At 36.9% G+C, this 22,441-nt stretch overlaps 1 protein-coding gene across 1 annotated transcript in view; it reads right to left on the bottom strand.

The window, feature by feature from the left end:
• Window positions 1-22,441, bottom strand: part of ATRNL1 (attractin like 1) — a 474,447-nt gene that overhangs the window by 315,039 nt on the left and 136,967 nt on the right. The window contains exons 22-23 of the mRNA XM_023753345.1: window positions 18,735-18,953; window positions 5,464-5,601 (exon numbers count right to left, since the gene is read on the bottom strand). Coding sequence (XP_023609113.1) covers window positions 5,464-5,601; window positions 18,735-18,953 — 357 coding nt within the window. The remainder of the gene's footprint in view (window positions 1-5,463; window positions 5,602-18,734; window positions 18,954-22,441) is intronic.

Raw genomic sequence — 22,441 nt, 5'->3', positions numbered from 1 at the left:
CAAACAGCACAAGAGCTTTGGAGTCAAGCAGACTGGCTTCACAATGTGCATCCGTAATCCCTAGAGATGTGCATTGGGAAATGCATTTGTAACCTCTCTCGGCTTAGTCACTTCATTTGCAAAAGGAACTAATGACACTGGCCCCCAGGATTAATGTGAGAATCAAATGAGGGAATGTATTTTAAAATACCTAACACATATCCAGCACTTATAAATGCTTTATGTCCACGATTCTTTCTGCAACAATAAAAATATAGGTATATGTTGTATAAAAAAGCATGTCTATTTACTTGCCCCCAATATCATCCTTTTACACTTCTGAGATCATTCCCCATTTTAGCTTTCCATAACTAATTGAAACATAACATAGTTATGTAAGAGTTCAACACAGTGGGTTTGGTTCATATGAACTTATTTCATTTCCTTACTTTGAATTTCTTGTTCAAGAGCAGTGTTCCAGTCATTTAGGACACAAACCTCACACTTTATTGTGCCCAATATCCAAAGAATTGGAAGGTTCTAGTTTCTACATGTCCCTTCCTTTTCATCATGACAGCAGCATTCAAATACTTCACCCATGTTCTCTTACTTACACCAATGCTATCACATATCTGATCTCTCCACTGTTAGTATTTCTAGGCTCCAAGTCATCCTCCCGTCCAGAGACATATTCTATCTCTGGTGACCACGTCACTAGCCCTTTTAAAATCTTTTAATGAGAAATACTGTGTTGCTGGGCAGTTGAGCCATCCTATTGACAAAAAATGAAGTAATGTGGTCTTATCCTGATTCACATCCAAATATAAAAATAAGCCGAATCATTGGCTTTGATTAAAGTGTAAAGTATTGCCCTAACCGGTTTGGCTCAGTGGATAGAGTGTCGGCCTGCAAACTGAAGGGTCCCAGGTTCGATTCTGGTCAAGGGCTTGTACCTTGGTTGCGGGCACATCCCCAGTAGGAGGTGTGCGGGAGGCAGCTGATCGATGTTTCTCTCTCATCAATGTTTCTAACTCTCTATCCCTCTCCCTTCCTCTCTATAAAAACTCAATAAAATATATTTTAAAAAATAAAATAAAGTGAACACTAAGTTTCTTGCTAATTGTTTCGGATTATTTATTTTAAAAAATCGACAATTAATATAAATACACATACCCCTACACACAGAAAAATAAGTTCATATTAGGTAGATTTTTAAGAACCTGTTTTCTTTTTCTAGAAGAAATTTCTACATAAAAGTGAATTTTTCTTCATTATAAATATTTAAATAAATCAGCATAATTTTTCCTTTAGAATTGTAGAATTAACTATGGAAACACAACATGTGAGAATGACAGAAATGAATTACAAGGTATAGAAATGCAATGAAGGAAAAAAACGATCATCAAGCAATAGCAGGACATGGACATGGAGATATACTGGTACATGCATGCAACTTCATAAGCAGTGAATGAATGTTCCATGATCTCTCTTCAAGTTAACTTGCAGAGTTTCATATTAATACTGCCTTGTAATTGGAGAGCATTATGCTAAGCGAAATAAGCCAGTCAGAGAAAGATAAATACCACATGATCTCACTCATTTGTGGAATATAATGAACAACATAAACTGATGAACATAAACAGATCCAGAGACAGAGAAGCATTGATCAGACCGTCAAACCTCAGAGGGAAGGTAGGGGAGGGTGGGGGAAAGGGGGAGAGATCAAACAAAGGACTTATATGCATGCATATGGGCCTAACCAATGGACACAGACAACAGGGGGGTGAGGGCATGGGAGGGGGGATGGGGGGCAATGGGGCGATAAGGACACATAGGTAATACCTTAATCAATAAAGAAAAAAAATACTGCCCTGTATTCAGAACTTCACTAAAAACATCATGTACATTAATACTTTAAAACTTGAATGACCCTTTTATTTATCCTTTAAGGCAGTACTGGAAATAGTTAATACAGAGTTTTTTGAAAGAATTACATCGTATGGGAGCTTTAATAATTTCTGAGACAAAAAAAAATTGTGTTAAAAGACCTCTTAATGTGAGCTCATTTTGAGAGAACTCCCTTGTGGTGCTGTACTTCAGGCTAAAATGGCACAAAAGTATTTTAAATTCAATTGTTTAAAATTTATGCTTCATGACAGTGTTGAAATTGTTCTGTTGTTGTCAGCATGTGGGGTTATCTTTTTATGCTGAATAAGCACCTATGAAATCGTCATGCAGTGGCCTTTTGCTTGGTGAATGTTATATGACGATTTTATAGCCGAGACATACACAAGAGTGCCATTGCGTGGTCACACGATATTTCTGTTCCCCTATAATATAAAGTTGCAATATCAATTTATAACCAAAACTAAACAATAAACAGGGAAAAATGATATAAGGGTTTTTCAACACTGTTAAAAGTTGAAGTCAAAGTTGACTTTAAGTTGGGATGGGAAGTAGCAGTCTGTGCCAATCAAAAACAGGGAGGGGGGTGTGAGGAAGGGAATGGGTCAGCAAGGGGCTAAGCTCAGCCATGGCAAAGTTTCCCAGCCCCCAAAGGTTCCAGGACTGTGTCTCTAGCAGTTCCTTTAAAAGGCATCTAGTAGGAAAAGTCACATCTGCATCTTCGAATGGCCATAAGCAAAGGTCATCCTGACATACCTGACCCAGTGTCAGTGTCAAAGTTCGCACAGGCTCAGTTCTTCTTGTCCTGTCATTCCTTCTGTGAGAACCCCAAGGATGGAAGAACTTGAAAAGATCAAGTACAGAAAACCTAGGGCGACTGAGCATCTGACAGGAGGACTTCACCAAGGAAAATAAAGGATTTCAAGAACAAGAACAGAGGGAGGACAACCTGGCTAAAAATATCAGAGCGAGAGAGTCAATTCAAAATGATAGTGAGGTAGCATCTCACACCTGTCAGACTGGCTATCATCAACAAATCCACAAACGACAAGTGCTGTCGAGGATGCGGAGAAAAAGGAACCCTCGTGCACTGCTGGTGGGAATGCAGACTGGTGCAGCCACTATGGAAGACAGTATGGAGTTTCCTCAAAAAACTAAAAATGGAACTCCCATTTGACCTAGTAATCCCACTTCTAGGAATATATCCCAAAATCAGAAACACCAATCAGAAAGGAGAGATGCACCCCTATGTTCATAGCAGCACAATTTACAATAGCTAGGATTTGGAAACAGCCTAAGTGTCTATCAGCAGATGAGTGGATTAAAAAGCAGTGGTACATCTACACAATGGAATACTATGCTCCTGTAAAAAAGAAAGAACTCTTACCATTTGCAACAACATGGATGGACCTGGAGAGCATTATGCTAAGCGAAATAAGCCAGTCAGAGAAAGACAAATATCACATGATCTCACTCATTTGTGAAATGTAATGAACAAAAATAGATCCAGAGACACAGAAGCATTGAACAGACTATCAAACCTCAGAGGGAAGTCAGGGGAGGGTGAGAGGGGAGGACAAGAGATCAACCAAAGGACTTACTTGTATGCATGCATATAAGCAAAACCAATGGACATAGACAGTAGGGGGATGAGGGCATGTGCTTGGGGGTAGGAGTGGCGGGGGAGAGCCAATGGGGGGAAAAAGAGACATATGTAATACTTTAAACAATAAAGAATTTGAATTTTTTTAAAAATATATCAGAGCAGCTAGTCAATGGAGTTTCTTTTTAATCAAGCAGTTCTGCATGATTTAAAAAGGTTTTATTGGTTTCTTAATATGATTAAATTTCTATAAAAATGCTATTCTGAGCAGAATCTTTGCAGAAAGGGTAAACTTCATGGTTATGCCATATTCTAAATATCTGTGTGTAATTATGTAATTGTTCATTTAATGGCCTCTCTCTGGAATATATAAAACCTCAGGTTGGCTTTTCTCTGACACACAGGATGATAATGTGTGCACAGAAAATGCAAACTTTTAATTTTGTTCTGTCAAAATAACTAATAAAACCAAGATTTCCACGTCAAGTGATTTTCATTTATCTACATCTCTAGATTATTCAGGTCAATGCTCCCAGTTTGCGAGAATTAAACTTCTTACTTTTATATTAGAAAATGCTCAAATTCATTTGCTTATAAATTTTCTGCTTCTATGAACAATCTGAAATATGTGAGAAGAGTTTAATAAGAAAAAAATCCCACATCCTAGTAGAGAGAAAGGAAAGTTAGTCTTCCTTTTTACTAGCCTCTAGTCTCAGAATATCTGTGTCATAGCCTAGTGTGTTTATTAAGGCATTAAACGTGTCTGTAACTGTCTGCTATGGACAGATATTCTTAATATGCTATAGTCTGAGCAATTTTATTGACTGGAAGGATGAGCCCATCATGCCCCATGTTTCTTAACCCTGAGTGCAATTAGAGTCATTCGAGAAGCCCTTAAAAAGAACCAATGCCCAAGAATCACCCTACAACCCCAACCCAGATACTGATTTCATTCTTTTAGGGAATGACCCAGACATCCGTACTTGTTAAAAGATGTCCAGGTAGTTTTAATATGAAGGTAGTGTTAAAAATTGTATCTAGACCACGATAAGGCCCAAATCTTTCCTTAAAGATTCTTCATTATTTCATAGCCAGCAACTGAGACCTTTCTGTGGGAACTATATAGGATATCTCCATTTAGAAAAGGTAGATATATAATCTAAGGGACAAAGATCAACCTAGAGATAAAAAGGATTACCAAAAAATCACAACATAACAGGAAAAATTTTAAGGGAAGACCAAAACTTCTGTTAAATGTAGGAGGAAAGAAGCAGCAGGATAGAGAGGAAAATAGAGAAAAGTAGGACTGAGTGAGTGAAAATGTGAAGATAACAGCTCATCCTTAAATGTTCTCCTAATGTGCTTCAATTCCTATTACATGGGCCTCAATTAGCTATGATCTCATTTGATCTTTACAACAATCCAATGAAGTATTATCATCTCCCTTCACATATGAGGACAAGGAGGCACTGAGGGGTTGCGTTAATGAGCCGTCATACATTTAAACAGTGGTAGAGTGGGATTTCACCCCAGGATTGATTCCAAACATGTTCTCATACACATTATGTCATACTATCACCATGTCCAAAAACACCCCACCAATCTTACCTGATATAAGGCATACACAAACTCTTAATTATTTTATTGCTCAAGTCAAAGTGGTAAGTTACTATTATAAAACAAACTGTCAGCAGTGATTACTTTTGAATAGGGAGGTTATAGGTCACTTTTAACTTATCTGTATTTGATAAATTTCGTATAATGAACATGAATTCATTTTGAAATAACAAAAGTAAAATTTTTAAAGTATATCACAGAATTTTTATATATTACTTTGCAAAAATATTGACACGATGGAAAAATTTCCTTTTTAAAAAATATATTTTCCACAACAGGCGTGTTTCTCAATTTTCTTTTCTCTAGTAAACACACACACACACACACACACACACACAAGTAAAATAAAAACTAATTACCTGTACACTGTCCTCCATTGGTAGGATCTCCATAATAACCTGGCATGCAGTCTTGACACTGCTTTCCTGTGGTCAGATTTTTACACTGCTCGCACACATTATTATTGATGCAAGTGCTATGTCCATTACACTGGCAAGCTAAAGAAAAGAGTAAAAAAATATATATCTATATAACAATACCAAGTATTATATCAAGACAAAGAATTTATTTTAAAAATCTGAATGTTAGCAAAGTCCAACAAACATTTCCCAAGTTGTTTTAATGTATAACATATGTGGCTCAAAATGTCAATGCAGAACAATTATACAATAAATTCTACTTAGAAATGTTGCCTTATACTCTGTAAAATGTGTGAGTTAGAGATAAATTGAAACATAAAAGTTATAGCTAAGCAGAGAATACTTTTAAACATATTCCCAAAAGATTCATGTGAATATTGTCTATTAAGTTACATAAACAAAAGTCTGAATAATACAGCTTTGATTAAAAGTGCTAAAATTCACCTTAATTATATTTATACATAATAACAAAGAATCAATTAATACAGAAAACTGTTTGGTAATAGGTTCTTATTACTTCAAGTACATATATATGGAAGATTAGCAAAAATAGTACTTTTAAATTAATTTGCATACATTTTTAGCTTCTTTGGGCAAGAAAAGGTTCAAGGCCTAATTGAAAATCTATGTAAATGTGAACTAACAGAATCAGATTTAAAGCATGAGTTTTTTTGTTTTCATAATATGAGATTTATTATATTTTCACATTAATATTGTAATAGAATCCAACCATTTCAGAGGAGAGATAAAGTTAATATATGAAACCTCACACCTTTAGTGACTATTTGGAGCGTAATACTGACTGACTTAGTTTGGTAACTGTCTAAACATCATCCACATTGTCACCTTCATAATCATTTTCATCATGATTACAACTGAGACAGCATTTAACTGAACTCTCTCTCACTTTAGGCAGGAAAGCCAATGTTCAGGTGATTTCAACTGTTTGACAAAGGCGTGTATTCTGATTGGTCAGTTTACATACTGCATCAATTTTGAAATATTATAAATACCATCTCATTGTCATATAGCATACTAGATGATATACATGAATTATACCTTTAATCCTCACAACAATTCTATGTAGAAGGTACTATTTCTAGGACCATTTCTAAGATAAGAAAGCCTGGGTGGTTAAGCAACTACCCCAATCATACAGCTAATCAATGGCAGAAAGAAATACATAATCAGATGTATGACTCAAAAGACCAGACATTAAACACCATACTTCTATGTGGAAAATTTGGAAATGAGAGGGAAATCCCAAGAGACTAGCATAAGGTCATCAACATCAGTGAACACAGAGTGAAGAAATACACCCACATAAAGAGTAAAAACCAAATACCTATATCTTACAAAATTTTTCAGAGGCATAACTCTATTGTTACATAGCATTGAAATGACATGGAGTCATCATGGAAAATGTTAAATAATCTTCATCACCCTTTTAATGAAATTAAGAAAAGTTGTAGTGTTCAACTTTTATTAACATATATCATATTATAAAACAAGAGAAAGTTTAATAACAAAGGAAAATGTTCATGACAAATTAAGTAAAATAAAGATACAAAACATTATGTTTAAAATTATCATAATTTTGTTTTTAAAGGTATAAATATGCCTATGGAAAAGTTAATATGGTTATCTTAGTTTAGTAAATATTTCTGCATCATCAATTTTCTAAAATACATTCATATTACTTTTATAATCAGGAACAATAATGTTAACTTTAATTTTTTTAACACTGTGCTTGAAAGGTTAAAGTATGGTGTCCTAGAAAATTTTAAGTGAAACCAGTAAGGCCAATTCACTCATGTAAAAATGAAACTTATTGAGTGCTCACTATGTGTAAAGCATTGCCTGAGAAGTAAGAGATGGGTTGCTTTAGGTATTTTATGAAACTCCTGGCCACATTTTTTCATCACAAAAACAAATGCTTTAACTACTGAATAAGAGGGTTAAGTGTAGCAACTGCATCTCATCCTCACAGATTCCCACTGAAATAATAAGGTAACTTGCCAGAAACAACAAATATCTGGGTACGGTAACAACTACACAAAAAAACCAGAAAGTAGGAACCTGTGATCCCTCTGGAAATTGAAATAGGACCCCTAGTATAATGCACTCACTGTCCCTTTCCAAAAGGGAGATGTTCTAAAGGCAGATCTGGGCCATGCGCCAACCAAGAAGCATAATTACTTGTATGCCTCCATACAGCTGCTGGGAAGTGAGATACAAGGATGTCTAATGTTTATGTAGTGAATATACCACACAGAAAGCTGGTATGTTTTAGACCTAACTGCAAGCTAAATTTCCAGAAAAAAAAAAAACACAAACAAAAAAATGGTCATTGCCATAGCTTGTAATTAATACAGTAGCAAAGGAAAAGGAGACGGTCCATCAGAGAAAGCAGGACCCAGGAGACAATCTCTGGCATACAATCCAAATTAAGAAATTAAGAAAACAATTTCATTTACAATAGCATCGGGAAGAATGAAATACTTAGAAATATTTAGCTGAAGAAATGTAAGACTTGTATGTTGAAAACTACAAAACATTGTTGAAATAAATTAATGTAAAGGTATTCTGTATTCATGGATTAGAAGATTTAATAGTATTAAGATACCAATTCATTCCAATTGATCTATAAATTTAATGCAATATTTATCAAATTCCAAGTCTTTTTTTATAGGAGACAAGCAGAGCCTAAAATTCATATTAAATTACAAAGGACCCAAACTAGTCAAAACAATCTTGAAAAAGAAGAACAAAACTAAAAGACTGACATGTCTCCATTTTGAAACATACTCCAAAGATACAGTAATCAAAACAGTGTGATACTGGCATATGCACAGACATACAGATCACTGAAACAGAATTAGGTCCAGAAATAACCCCATGTATCTATGGTCAACTGACTTTCAACAAGGGTGCCAAGCCCATTAAATGGGGAACATTAATAGTATTTTTAGTAAATGGTACAAGAGTAACTTGATATCCACATGCAAAAGAATGAATTTGAACCCATATAATAACACCATTTATAACAATAAACTAAATATGGGTCAAAGACCTAAAGTAAGAGCTAAAATTATAAAAAAAAGTTACAAGAAAATATAGATGTAAATCTTCATTACTTTGGATTAGGTAGCAGTTTCTTAGATATGACACCAAAAGCATAAGCAATCTACAGAAAAAAATATAGATATACTGGACATCAACATCCTATATATTAAAGGCTAATATGCAAATTTACCAAATGAGGGAACAACCAGTCACTATGACACGCACTGACCACCAGGGGGCCAACGCTCAATGCAGGAGCTGCCCCCTGGTGGTCAGTGTGCTCCCACAGGGGGAGTGCCACTCAGCCAGAAGCTGAGCTCACAGCTGGAGAGCGCAGCAGTGGTGGCGGGAGCCTTTCTTGCCTCCACAGCAGCATTAAGGACCCCTCGGGGGATGTCCGCCTGCCGGCTTAGGCCCACTTCCTGAGGTCCCGGAATATGAGAGGGTGCAGGCTGGGCTGCAGGACCCATACCCCCTCAGTGCATGAATGTCATGCACAGGGCCTCTAGTAAATAAATAAAAACTTTGTGCCACAAAGGACACCATCAAGAAATTGAAGAGACAAGTCATAGTACAGGAGAAAATATTTAAGATCATATCTATAATATATAAATAACAATATTCTTCAATTTAAAAAATGTTTGAATGAACAAAGGGTTCTAATAGACATTTCCCAAAGAAGATCTATGAATAACTAATAAGTACATGAAAAAGGCATCATTAATCATAAGGGAAAGGAAATTCAAAAGCACAAGTTACCACTTCACACCTGCTAGGAGGATAATAATCAAAATGATGGACATTAACCAGTGTTGGTGAGGACAGAATAACTAGAACATGCATACACTTCTGCTGGTGAGGTAAAATGGTGCAGAAGTCTGGAACACCTCCTGGCAATTCCCCAAAGTGTTAACTGTAGATTATCATATGACCTAAATTTCCACTCGTAGATAGATGCCAAAAATAAACAAATAAAACATGTCCACATAAAACTTATTAAAAATGCTCATAGTGGCATCATTCACAACAGCAAGAAAAGTGGAAATAAGCCAAGGACCTATCAACTGATGAACATACGGACATGTGTTAGGTAACTGAATATTATTCAACCATAGACATAAGTAAAGGACTGATATATGCTATAATATTGATGAACCTTAAAAATAGGTGTTAAGTGGAAGAAACCAGACACCAAAGAAAATACAAGATTTCATTTACATGAAATGTCCAAAACAGACAAATACACAAAGAAAAAAAGCTAATTAGTGGTTCTTAGGGGGAAAGTAGTGGCTGTTAAAGGGGATGGGTTTTGTTTGGGGGATATTAAAATGTTCTGGAACTATATGATGATGATAGTTACACACCTACTGATTATATTAAAAACTGCTGAATTCTTTACATCAAAAGGGTGGATTTTATGACATACTAGTGCTCCGGTGCATGGATTCGCGCACACTGAAAGAAAATTAATTAGAAATTGGCCAGCGGGGCGGGACTGGGAGAGATGGGCCAGACACGCCCTGGAGCCAACCTCCCATGGTCCCTACCCAGCCAGCCACATCGAAGGGCATATGCGGAATGAGCGGGGTCTCTACAGCAGGTGGGGTCCCTCGGACTGGCCAGCAGGTATTGGGCCAAAACTGGCTCTCCAACATCCACCGAGGGGCCCCAGATTGCGAGAGGGTGGTTCTCGGGTGACGAACCCCGGAATCGGGCTCCCTCCTGTCTGGTCCCAGGGTGCATCACCCGAGAACCACCGCTGCCAAGTCACCGCAGCTCGTCAGCTCCTGCATTGAGCATCTGCCCCCTGGTGGTCATTGCACATCATAGCTAACAGTCAGATGATCGGACGGTCGCTTAGCCTTTCATATATATATGTTCAATGACATAACTTTCAAATATACATATATATATATATGTATATATATGAAAGTTATGCCATTGAACATATATATATGTTATGTCATTGAACAAACAAGCAAATAGAACTAATTATATGAGCTGAAAATAATTTGCACAAAATAGAACTAATTAGATGAGCTGAAAATAATTTGCACAAATGTTTGCCATCTCTGTATATACAACATTCATTAAAAAAAAAGTGTGATTTCCCCACCCTCTGAACATAGTCTGGCATCAAGAATTTTCTCAGAGCAACAGAAGGAAGTGATGTGGTAGGAACTCTGGCTTAGATCTCAAGAAGCAGACATATTCTGCTCTCTGCCTGCAATTCTAGTCTAAGAATCCCATGCAGTGAAGTCGTGCCTATACTATTGGAGGATGAAAGGTCAAGCACATCGTAGAACAGGAATTTGCAGCTGAGAACCCTAGTTCAACCAGTCAGCTTCACCACTGCACATGTGTGTGAAGCATCTGGGACCGTCCAAAACCAATCAAACTGCCAGATAACTGTAGCCACGTGAGAAAAACCAGGAGAAAGAACTGCCTAGCAGAAATCAGCAAAAATAGATGGTATAGAATCATGAATAAAACTGCTTTAACACAGTGCGTTTGGGTGCTATGTTAATAGCAATAAAGAACTAAAACAAATTTAAGAGGAAACTGGAAACATCTAAAGAAAGAATTAGTGAGTTGAAATATAGAGCAAAGGAGCGTCCAGGAAATAAAATATAGGGAAGTCAGTAAAAAAAAAATTAGTGACATAGTGAAAAAGCCTCACATTAGTGATCTCCTAGAAATGGAGAACCAGGTGACACAATGGGACAAATGCAATATCTAATGAGTGAATGGCCGAAAAGTTACAAAAATGATGAAAAACATGAAGCCACAGAGTAAATAAGCCACACAATTCACAATCTCAATAAAAAATAAAACTGACAGTTAGGTACATCATATTGAAATTACTGGCATCCAAAAACTAAGAAAAAAATAAAAAACTCCTTAAAAATGTCAAAGGGAGGAAAAAGATATATTGATGTTAAAAGATAAACAACAAACTGATAGAGAAATTCTTAAGAGAAATGGAGGAAGCTGGAAGAAAAGGAAATTACATCATCAAAGCACTGAAAAAATATACCTGTCAACTTGGGATGCTATTTCCAGTAAAAAATATCCTTCATATATGAAGACATATATATATACAATAAAAACATTTTTCATATCTATGAAAGCTATTATAATTTGATGCCACAATTGAAAAACACAGTATTTAAGTTAAAGTTCATCAAGCTAAAGAAATATTATAGCAAAAGGAAATTTAGATCTCTATTAAAAAAAATGAAGATCACAGGAAATGGACAAGTAAAAAAGACTTTTATCATTTCTTTATAAGAAAACTGTTTAAAGCAAAAATAATAATGTATTGTATGGTTAATATGTAGAAGTAAAATATATGTCAATAATTACACAAAGGACAGGAAAAAAGCAAATGGAATTACACTATTGTAATATTCTTACCTTATACATGAAGTAGTATAATACTGATTCAAGGTAGACTGTGATAAGATAAAGGTGACTATTACAATCACTACAGCAGTCACTAAAAAAAACACAAAAGAGGTATAGCTAAAAATCCAATGAAAATGATAAAAAATGGACTTAAAAAAACTCAATTCATCTAAAAAAAAAAGGCAAAAGGAAGAACAAACAACAGAGAGAAAAATAAAGAAAATTTTTTAAATCAATACCTTAATGGTATGAATTAAACTCAATAATGCCAATATTACATTAAATCTTAATTGACTAACACTCTGATAAAGGACAGAGATTGTCAAACTAGATTTTTAAAAAAACAAAACAAAAATAATCAAGACCTACTGGCTGTTTACAAGAGATTAATTGTAAAAAAAAAAAAAAACAACAACAACACCACACTGATAGAAGAGTTCCCCCTTCTGCCCATGTAGGATTAATCGCTCAAGTAATTGACCTCTAATGGTAAACAACAAGAAAACATATGAAGCAACTACTTGCAAATATGTAGTTTGCAAATATGAAATTCACAGGCAGCTCAGGAATGGCATGCCTGAGAAAAGGGAAACAAATGGGACTGTCCTGCTTGCTACCTGGAAGCAGACTAGAGTGTGCAGCTCAGGGGGGGAAACCCAAACTAAGGCCAGAGATCTCAGTTAGTTGAGGAAACACAGATCAAAGTTCAGAGAGGCCATGGTGGCTAGAATTTGTGGAACAAAATACTACCGGGGAGAGATGTACACAGCAATCTGCAGAGGGGACTGACTCTCTGACCGAATAACTGAACATAATGTGAAACTCCATGAAGCTGGAGAAAGAACTACCAGAAAACAACTCCCATAGGACGAGGAACAGTTTGCATTCCCACTAGTCAGAGTAGAGAGGCCTCATCATGCAAAGAGCATTGAACAGAGGCCACAAAGAGGCACTGTCTTAGTGGAAATGAATTCCCACTGGACTTAGGGCTGCTATGCACAAGTCCTAACAAACCTTAACAATTTTTGAAGTGATCAAACAGATCCCATGTAATATACCTGCATGCCAGAAAAAAGTTCAACACACCAAAACAAATAAAACAAAATTTAATAATAAACTGCAAAAATCACAATGTCCAGGATACCAAACAAAATAACAGAGCTGGAAATTTTGATCCATATTCAGTAAATAAACACACTTCTAAACATACACACACACACACATCAATAGAAACAGACAAAGAAATAGCACAGGGATGGAATGAGCAGAGGATTTTTAAAACAATTATTAAAAGAGTTATCCATATACTCAAGAATACAGAGAAAGAGAGAAATGGAAAATATAAAATGACTAAGATACAATTTCTAAAGATGAAAACTAAAATATGCAAAATGAAAAATAAATTCAATAGAGAAAGAATAGTCTTTTCAACGAATGGTGCTGGGATACCTAGATACTCTGACGAAAGAATTAAGTTCCTTTCTCACAACACATGTAAGAAGTAACTTGACCCTAGCTAGCATGGCTCAATTAGTTGGAGTGCCATCCCATATACCAAAAGGTGGTGATGGTTCAATTCCCAGTCAGGGCACACACCCAGGTTGCAGGTTCAATCCCCAGTTTGGTTGGGTGAGTGGGAGAGGCAACCAATCGATGTTTCTCCCTCTTCTCTCCCCTCCTCCCCCTCCCCCTCCCCCTCCTCCTCCTTCTTCTTCTTTCTCTCTCTCTCTCTCTCTCTCTCTCTCTCTCTCTCTCTCTCTCCCTTCTTTCCTTTCTCCTCCCCTCCTTTAAGTTGAATAAAATAAAATAAAAACACGGTAGAGTCTTTTTTTTAAAAAAAGTAACTCGAAACTGGTCAGAGACCTAAATGCAAGAGCTAAAACTATTAAACTCTTAAAAGAAAATATAGGCATAAATCTTTGGAATCTTATATTATGCACTAGAGGCCCAGTGCATGAATTTTCGTGCACGGGGAGCGGGCCTAAGCTGCAGTCTGGCCTCCTTCTGTGGGAGGTGACCAGGCCGGCTGATCAGGGGATGGCACCGCCCCCATCACCCCGCCGCTGCTGCCACCCAGCCTCCCTCTGTGGGAGGCGACTGGACAGGGGATCAGGGGACAACATCACCCCTATCACCCCACCATTGCCGCCCGGCCACCCTCTGCAGGAGGCGAAAGGACGGGCTGATCAGGGGACAGTGCCAGCCGTCCCAAACACCCCTGTGCCACTGCTGGTCGCCACCCCCCGCCCCATCGCCATTCCCTCCCTTTGCCCATTTTCATGCCCCTTGGCTGGCCTGGCACTGCCTGCTCACCAGCCCCGCCCCCCGCCCACTGGCCGTTCTGCCATTCAGTCGATTTGCATATTACACTTTTATTATATAGGATGGTTTCAAAGGAGTATCACCAACAGCACAAGAAACAATAAAAAAATAGATAGGATATCATCAAAATCAAAAACTTTTGTGATTCAAAGTACACTATCAAAAAAGTGAAAACCGCCCTAGACAGTGTGGCTCAGTGAATAGAGAGGTGGCCTGTGGACTGAAGGGTCCCAGGTTCGATTCCAGTCAAGGGCACATGCCTGGGTTCCAGGCTCAATCACCAGTAGGGGGCGTGCAGAAGGCAGCCGATCAATGAGTCTCTCTCATCATCGATGTTTCTATTTCTCTCTCCCTCTCCAACTTTCTGAAATAAAAAAATTTTTTTAAGTGAAAAGACAGGCTATGGAGAAAAGGGAACTACTGGTGGGAATGAAGATTGGTACAGCCACTATGGAGAGCAGAATGGAGTTACCTCCAAAAGTTAAAAATGGAACTGCCTTATGACCCAGCAACTCCACTTCTGGGAATTTATCTGAAGAAACCCAAAACACTCGTTCAAAAGAATTAATGCAACATTATTTACAACAGCCAAGAATTAGAAGCAGCCCAAGTGCCCATCCGTAGATGAGTGGATAAAAAAGCTGTGGTAAATTTACACAACGGAATACCATTCTGCCATAAAAAAGAAGGAAATCTTAGCTTTTGCAACAGCATGGATAGGCCTGGAGAGCATTGTGCTAAGTGAAATAAGCCAGTCAGAAAAGACAAGTACAATATGATTTCACTCAAATGTGGAATGTAATGAACAAAATTAACAACCAAGCAAAACAGAAACAGCCTCCTAGATAGAGAACAGGCTGATAGCTGTGTTGGGTGGGGAGTGGGCAGGAAGTGAGCAAAAGAGAAAAAAACTCAGGTACACGAACAGCAGTGTGGTGAATGCCGGTGGGAGGGGAGTGAGAAGAGATGGAGGAGGGTATTGGGGGGGATAAATAGTGATGATGGAGACTTGATTTGGGGTGGTGAATACACAATACAGTGTACAGATGATTTGTTGTAGAACTGTGCATCTGAAACCTGTATGATTTTGTTAACCAGTGTCACCCCAATAAATTCAATACAAAGGAAAAAAAACAAAAAAGGGAAGATAACCTACAGAATGGGAGGAAATATTTGCAAATCAATTTTTGATACAGGACTTGTATTCAGAATATATAAAGAACTCTTACAGTTTAATAATAAAAAGACAGATACCCCAATTTAACAATGGGCAAAGAATCTGATAGACATTTCTCCAAAGACATACAAATGGCCAAAAATACATTAAAAAATGTTCAGCATCACTAGCCAACAAGAAATTGCAAATCAAAACCACAATGAGGTAACACTTCACACCCGCCAGGATGACTATAATCAACATATGTGAGTAAACAGTGTTTGGCAAAGATGTGGAGTAACTGGAACCTTTGTTCACTGCTGTTGGGAATAAAAAACAATGCAGCTACTTTGAAACAGACAGTTCCTCAAAAGGTTAAACATGGTTTCCATTTGACCCAGATATTCCATGCCCAAAGTAATAAAAATATGTCTTCATAGAAGCATTACTCAAAAAGCCAAAAAATGGAAATACCCTAATGTACATGAAGGGATGAACAGATAAAGAAAGTGTGGTAGACTCTTATAATGGAATATTATTTGGTAAAAAAGTGAAATACTGAGACATGCTATTACATGAATAAAACTTGAAAATATTATGCATAAGAAAAGAAGCCAGTCCCAAAAGACAACAACTGTATAATTCAATTTACATAAAATATCCAGAATAGGCAAATCTATAGAGATACAAAGATTAGTGGTTGCCTATGGCTCACAAGAATAAGAGGGGGTTCAACAGAGACTGTTAGTATCAGGTTTCTACTGGGGAATGGCAAAAATGTTGTTGTTGTTTTAAATCTTTATTGTTGAAAGTATTACATAGATTCTCCTTTTCCCCCCATTTAACCTCTTCAGCCCACTCCCTACCTCTCTCCCCTCCCAGGCCCTCACCACTCCATTGTCTGTGTCCAAGGGTTATGCATATAAGCATACAAGTTCATTGGTTGATCGCTTCCCACCCATCCTCCCCTGCCTTCCCTCTTTTTAAATTTATTGTAGTGATAGTTGCATAATTCCGTGAATATAATAAAAACCACTGAGTTATAGACTTTAAATGGGTAAGTTGTATGATGCGATACTCTTATGTGTCAATGAAGCTAGGTTACAGTACCCAGTTATTTAATCAAACATGATGGTGCCCTCTTGAGTGTGGCAGGGACCTGTGCATGTGATGGGATGGTCACTCTATGATTAGGTATGTTACATGCCCAGTTGAGTTTTTAAAAGGGAGATCATCCTGGACGGCCCAATCAGGTGAAGCCTTATAAGGAACTGGACTCGACTTGAAGAAAGAGATTAAAAGTGTGAGAGATCCATTTGAGTTTTTGAGACTCTACATTGCGAGTTGGAGATAAAGGGGGGGGAGGGGGTGCCATGTGTGAGAGAATGTAAGCATTCCTTAGAATCTGAGTGGTCACTGGCTGACAGCCAACTGGAAAACATGCACCTCAGTCCTAAAACCACAAGGAACTGAATTCCACCAACACTATGGATGACCTTGGAAGCAGATTCTTCTCCAGATCTTCCAAACAAAACTCGGCCTGCCCGACACCTTGGTTTCAGCCCTTGAGACTTGGAGCAGAGAAGCCAGCCAGGCCAGGCCCCAACTTCAGACATACAGAACTGCGAACTATAAACGAGTATTGTTTAAGCCTCTAAGTTTATGGTAATTTTTAATACTGCAATAGAAAATTAATAGAAACCCCCCCCCCAAAAAAAAAATACAGGGGTAAGAGAAAACAAATAAAAGGTATAGTACCAGCCACACAAATCCAAGTAGGAAGTGGTAACCTATAATGTCTCTGGAGATTAAAAGAGGATTCTTGATCATCCACCACTAAATCTTCACCTGTTTTGAAAGTCTGTTAATTGGTGAATATGTTTAGAAATGTTATGTCTTTTTTATTAATTTACCCATTTATCTTTATAAAGGGACACTTTTTTTTGCTCTGGAAACTATTTGTCTGATATTCGTATAGCCAATTCACCTTTCTCTTGATTTATGTCCTCATAGTATAACTGTTTCCATTCTTTTACTTTTAAAATAAGTGTGTCTTTATATTTTAAATGGATTTCTTATAGGCAGCCTATAGTTGGGTCTTGCTCTTTTAGCTGATATGAAAACATCAGCCCTTTTATTGAGGTGAGTAGGTTATTTACATTTAGCATAACTATTGAAATGACTGAGCTTAAAACTGTTGTTTTGCTATTAGTTAACTATTTGTCCCATCTCTTCTATATTTCATTTTTTCTCTTGTTCTGCCTTCTCTTGCATTAAACATTATTTCATTTTATCTAATTTCTTGGCTTATTAGCTGTGGATTTCTGTGTTATGTTAGGAGTGCCAAAGAGTTTGTGGATATATGTTAAAACCACCACAGTCATTAATAACTATCTTATCTGGTCCTTGTGTCAGGTTGATTCCTCTTCTAGACCACTCTTTCCTGAATACTCCTAGTATTCTCTCCCTCCTCTACTTGAGGTGTTTATTACAAATCCCCTCTCAGGAAGATCTTTTCTCACCACCCTATTTTAAATGGCTAGCCATATTCACCCTTCCTGGCCTTCTTTATTTAATAGCACCTATCACCATCTAACGTCATATGTGTATGCGTAACTTCAATGAGAATACAAGCTCCATGAATACAGACTCCATGAATGATTTTAAACTTATTTGTTATTTGTTGTATCTCTAGCATCTAAAATATTCCTTAGCACATAGTAGGCACTCAACAAAAATATGGACTAAAAAACAAACAAACACAAACAAATCCTAAAATCTAGTAATTATTGACCTTCAAAAATGAATGGTAGTGAATACCAAAGGCAACTTTCAAAATGAGGCCAGGTGACTCCATCATAGGTATTAGAGAGAAAAATTCCTATTCTTACCATGAAGTTTGACTGAATCCTAGGAGTTACCTTTGAATTCTAAGATATAATACTAGGATAAAAAACAGGCATAAGCCAATATTATTTCCTCTTAAAAACTGATATGAAACCAAATCTAATAATTATTTGCAATGCATCTGGTTAGCCCACTTAACAATTCCAAACAGAATACCATCAATACAACAAAGTGGATATAGGGAAAAATATTTTTTATCTCTGAATTTTGAGCCTCATCTTGTTATTCTTTTTCTAAATCTTTATTACAAGAAAGAAAAAAAATATCCTTGGGTTTGAAATTGAAAAAACACTTTGATTGAAAAACTGAATTGTCTGAAAAACTGCAATTGTTACAATCACACGTTTCTTACCTGGACACTGGATAAAGGACCACTCATAGTTCTTTTCTTTTGGACAAAGACTGGAGTCAAGAACCATCTCATTGCTGTGCGTTCCCACGAGCTTCATGGGTCCTCGCGAAGATCCTTCAATGCAGTGTCCTCTTCCTGTGTTACTAGGATCATTGCACCAGCCACACCCAGGCTGTTCCAGGCACTGTCCACAGGTTCTCAATCCAGAACAATTCTGAGCTGTGTGACAGGAACATTAACAAACACGTTACATGACTTCATACTCAAGTAGAACTGTAAGCTAATGAAGAAATAAATAAGATCTGAGAAAAAAGATTGTAAAAGGTCATCTGTAGTTTAAACATTTTGGTAATAATGCCTAAGAAAGCAACTACTTAAAGCAAAGAAAACATTCATCATGAACAATGAGGAGATAAATGGACTGACATGAGGGTTAGAAATGGTGGTGACTATGACATGGAGAAAAATGAAGTCAGAACTTAAAGTCTCCTGAGCTTTGCCAGGATTAGGGCCTTCGGGGAGCTCATGAGGAGCCCACAGCCCACACTTCTTTCGTCTGTGATGTACAGCCACGTTCGCTACTGTTGTGCCTAGTGAAGGCCTTCGAGGAAAATCTGCAATCGGCCGGGGAATGGTCAGGGTTGTGATGCCTGCCCATCCCTGTGATGGCTGAGCCACATTAGGACTGTCTCATATGGACGATGCTCTATCCAGGGGTCCAAGATGCTAGTATTTGGCTGTCCTGTGATGAGTAAAATTCAGTCTCCACCCAAAGAGCCATCTGGATGGGAACATGGAACTTGGATACTCTGCCTCCGTCAGGCAACCAGCAGACAGGCTGTCTCTGACTTTCAGGGCAGAAAGCCTATCAATACTGGGATGCCTTTTCCAAGGATGAACCTGTTGTAGTCTGCCATCACGTAATAGTTCATATGTAATATTTAAAAATTTTAATTCATAATCAGAGTAACCTATATTGGGCTGAGGTGCTCTTTGAGTACTGATACTTTGCTAGAACAGGCACACTTTGTCTTGGGAATTGTGTATCCACAGAAGATGGTGACACAGGGACAAGGCACCAAGAAAAATTTCTTCTAGTAGATTTCTGGCAGATTCAGTTTCACTTTGTGGTAATAACAACTTAATTGCCACTTGGTATTTTAATATTACGGGGTACAAAATGTACCCAGTAAGATTTCTGTAAACAATGGCAAAACTGAACATCAAGAATTCAATACAGAGGACCATGCAGGAATAATAGAATATTAGATTTAAAAATTCATCAATTACAATATGATTTGTTGTTAGGAATTTGTTGCATGCTAAGCATTTCAGAGATTGGAAGCAAAAAGGTGGAAAATGAGTACCATCTCCTATATTTATTTAATAATAAATTATAAAAGAAAGAATATTCTTTGAGTCATTAAACACAAGTGACTAATGTTAACCCTGTAGGAAATTCATTCTTTAGCCTTCAATGCTGACTCAAAAACTGACAGACTCTATTGGTTTTTCTTTTTCTTACAGAAAACAATAATAGAAAAGCTTCATAAATTATGGATGGTACAAAGACTATGTATGATCTACAAGTAATCAGAGCAATCATTTTTATTTTATTTATTTTTGGCTTTTTGAAAGATTAAGTTGTAAAGTATTTAATGTTTTTTGAAATATATAAGAATTTGAAAAATTAATCTGCAAGAATTTATGTCATCAAATGATTACTGACAATTTCCGGTTTCCAGTCCAGCAGATAATGAGGTTAGAAGTCACCATTCATCCTAACAAAAAGTAAAAAGTAGCACAAACTGGAAAATCAACAATTCTTCTTATATCCATCAGAGTTGTGAGGTCATAGGGTAAACCACTATCCCCTAAATTGGAGAGGCAGACAGGTGGTTGGAGAACATCACAATTTACCTAAGTAACCTCTGCAGGACTCAGGGTCAGAGTCAGAAAACCTGACCTGTGACTGAGGAACTGCTGGAAGCTGACTGTGGACACCTCTGAGAGTTAAACTCTCCAGGGCACCCAGTGATTGGAGGAATCCCACACTGTTATGAGCTTTATCTCCAGAAACTTTATCTCCAGGTCCTCAAAGTAAATATAAGAAAAAGCCCCTTGTGATCCCAGCAGGAGGAGAGGAAAGGGAACCACTTTAAAATATGCCAGAGCAGTCTGTTCTTCTTAACAAAGCCCGGAGAAAGGATTTAACAGAGCCCGAACAGGTGGGGTTTAGGAGAATCTACCTAACTTGATTAAAGGGAGATACCCAACTCTAACGTGGGCGGGGAAAGAGAAATACACAACCTCCAGCTCCCTCCAGCCATCCTTTACCACCTAAGAGAGGGGTGAAACTGAGAAGCACTAGTGAAATTCACAGTATGGGGCACAAGCTCACGAAAAGACGGAGACCTAATCATAGAACCATAAAATACTTCTCTTCGCCCATTCCTCACCACTACATAACTGAAGGCCAATTTATAGCTGTTTCTTTTACTCATATATAAAATCTGGCTATCAAGAAAAATTACAAGGTATATCAAAAAGCAAAAAAACAAAGAGAGAGATTCAAGAGTTTGAACAAGCATCAGACCAGATATGACAGGAATGTTGGAATTACCAGAACAGGAATTTAAAACAACTATGATTAATAGGCTATGAGCTCTCATGGATAAAGCAGACAGCATGTAAGAACAGCTGGGTGACATAAGCAAAACTACATGTAAGAAAATCTAGATGAACTTGGGTTTCATGATGTTTTAGTTATGACACCAAAGGCACAATTCATGAAAGAAAGAATTGATTTAAACAAAAGATTACCTTCCCTAACTGCCAAGAATAAAAAGTATAAATTGAGCATATACATAAACCTGTAAAATATTGAAAGAAATACAGATTTGTGAGATGTATACTATATTCTATGTTTCTTATTATTCCATTTTCACCATATCCATTTAATTACATTTTTGTTTGAACTTTTATATATTAGAACTAAATCTTCTATTATTGCTTTCAATAATCCCATTGCATTTCATTTTCACAAATAGAATATCTAACTACTTAAAGTATATTAATTATTTATAATTCCAGTTATTAGCAAAGTTTTCTTAAAAACCATTTGGCAAAATTTGTCTTAAAATATATTTCTTTTCTTCAATTTCTGAATTTTTAGCATTCCTATCACAATATCATAACTGGAAAATACTGAAGAATACTGCAAAATCTATATTTGCTTCTCACTTGCAAAGAGACGTTTCCTTCAAGTTCCAATTACTAGAAAACCTCAAATGAGATAAGTACAATGTCCCACTTCCCCACAAGAATGCACAGGGCATATGATTTTAAATGCTATGGAGCAAAACCTAAGCAAAAAAATTGAAAGTAAAAGTAAATTTAAAAATATTGAAATATTTAGAAATTCCAAAAACTATTTACTCTTGCGGATATGTTAAATAGAAGAAAAAATAATCTCAGACATTAAAGAACATTTTAACAGGTGAAGAAACTACTCTTCAGATGGAAAAACAATGATAATCAATTTTAAAATCCACATCAACTCCTGGAAAACTGAATTTAAACGAAATGCAAAATTTTGAATGCCAGCCATAAAGAAAACAATTTAAAAGCTCTCAAAGTAAAGAAAAAAATGTTCCACAAGGAAATGAAATTAAGTTGGTCTGAGAATCTCATCCACGTCGAATGCT

Source organism: Myotis lucifugus, unplaced genomic scaffold (genome assembly GCF_000147115.1).
Source record: "Myotis lucifugus unplaced genomic scaffold, Myoluc2.0 scaffold_44, whole genome shotgun sequence".
Lineage (NCBI taxonomy): Eukaryota > Metazoa > Chordata > Mammalia > Chiroptera > Vespertilionidae > Myotis > Myotis lucifugus.
Note: the sequence above shows the minus strand (reverse complement) of the source record. Positions and strands in the feature narration are given on the sequence as shown.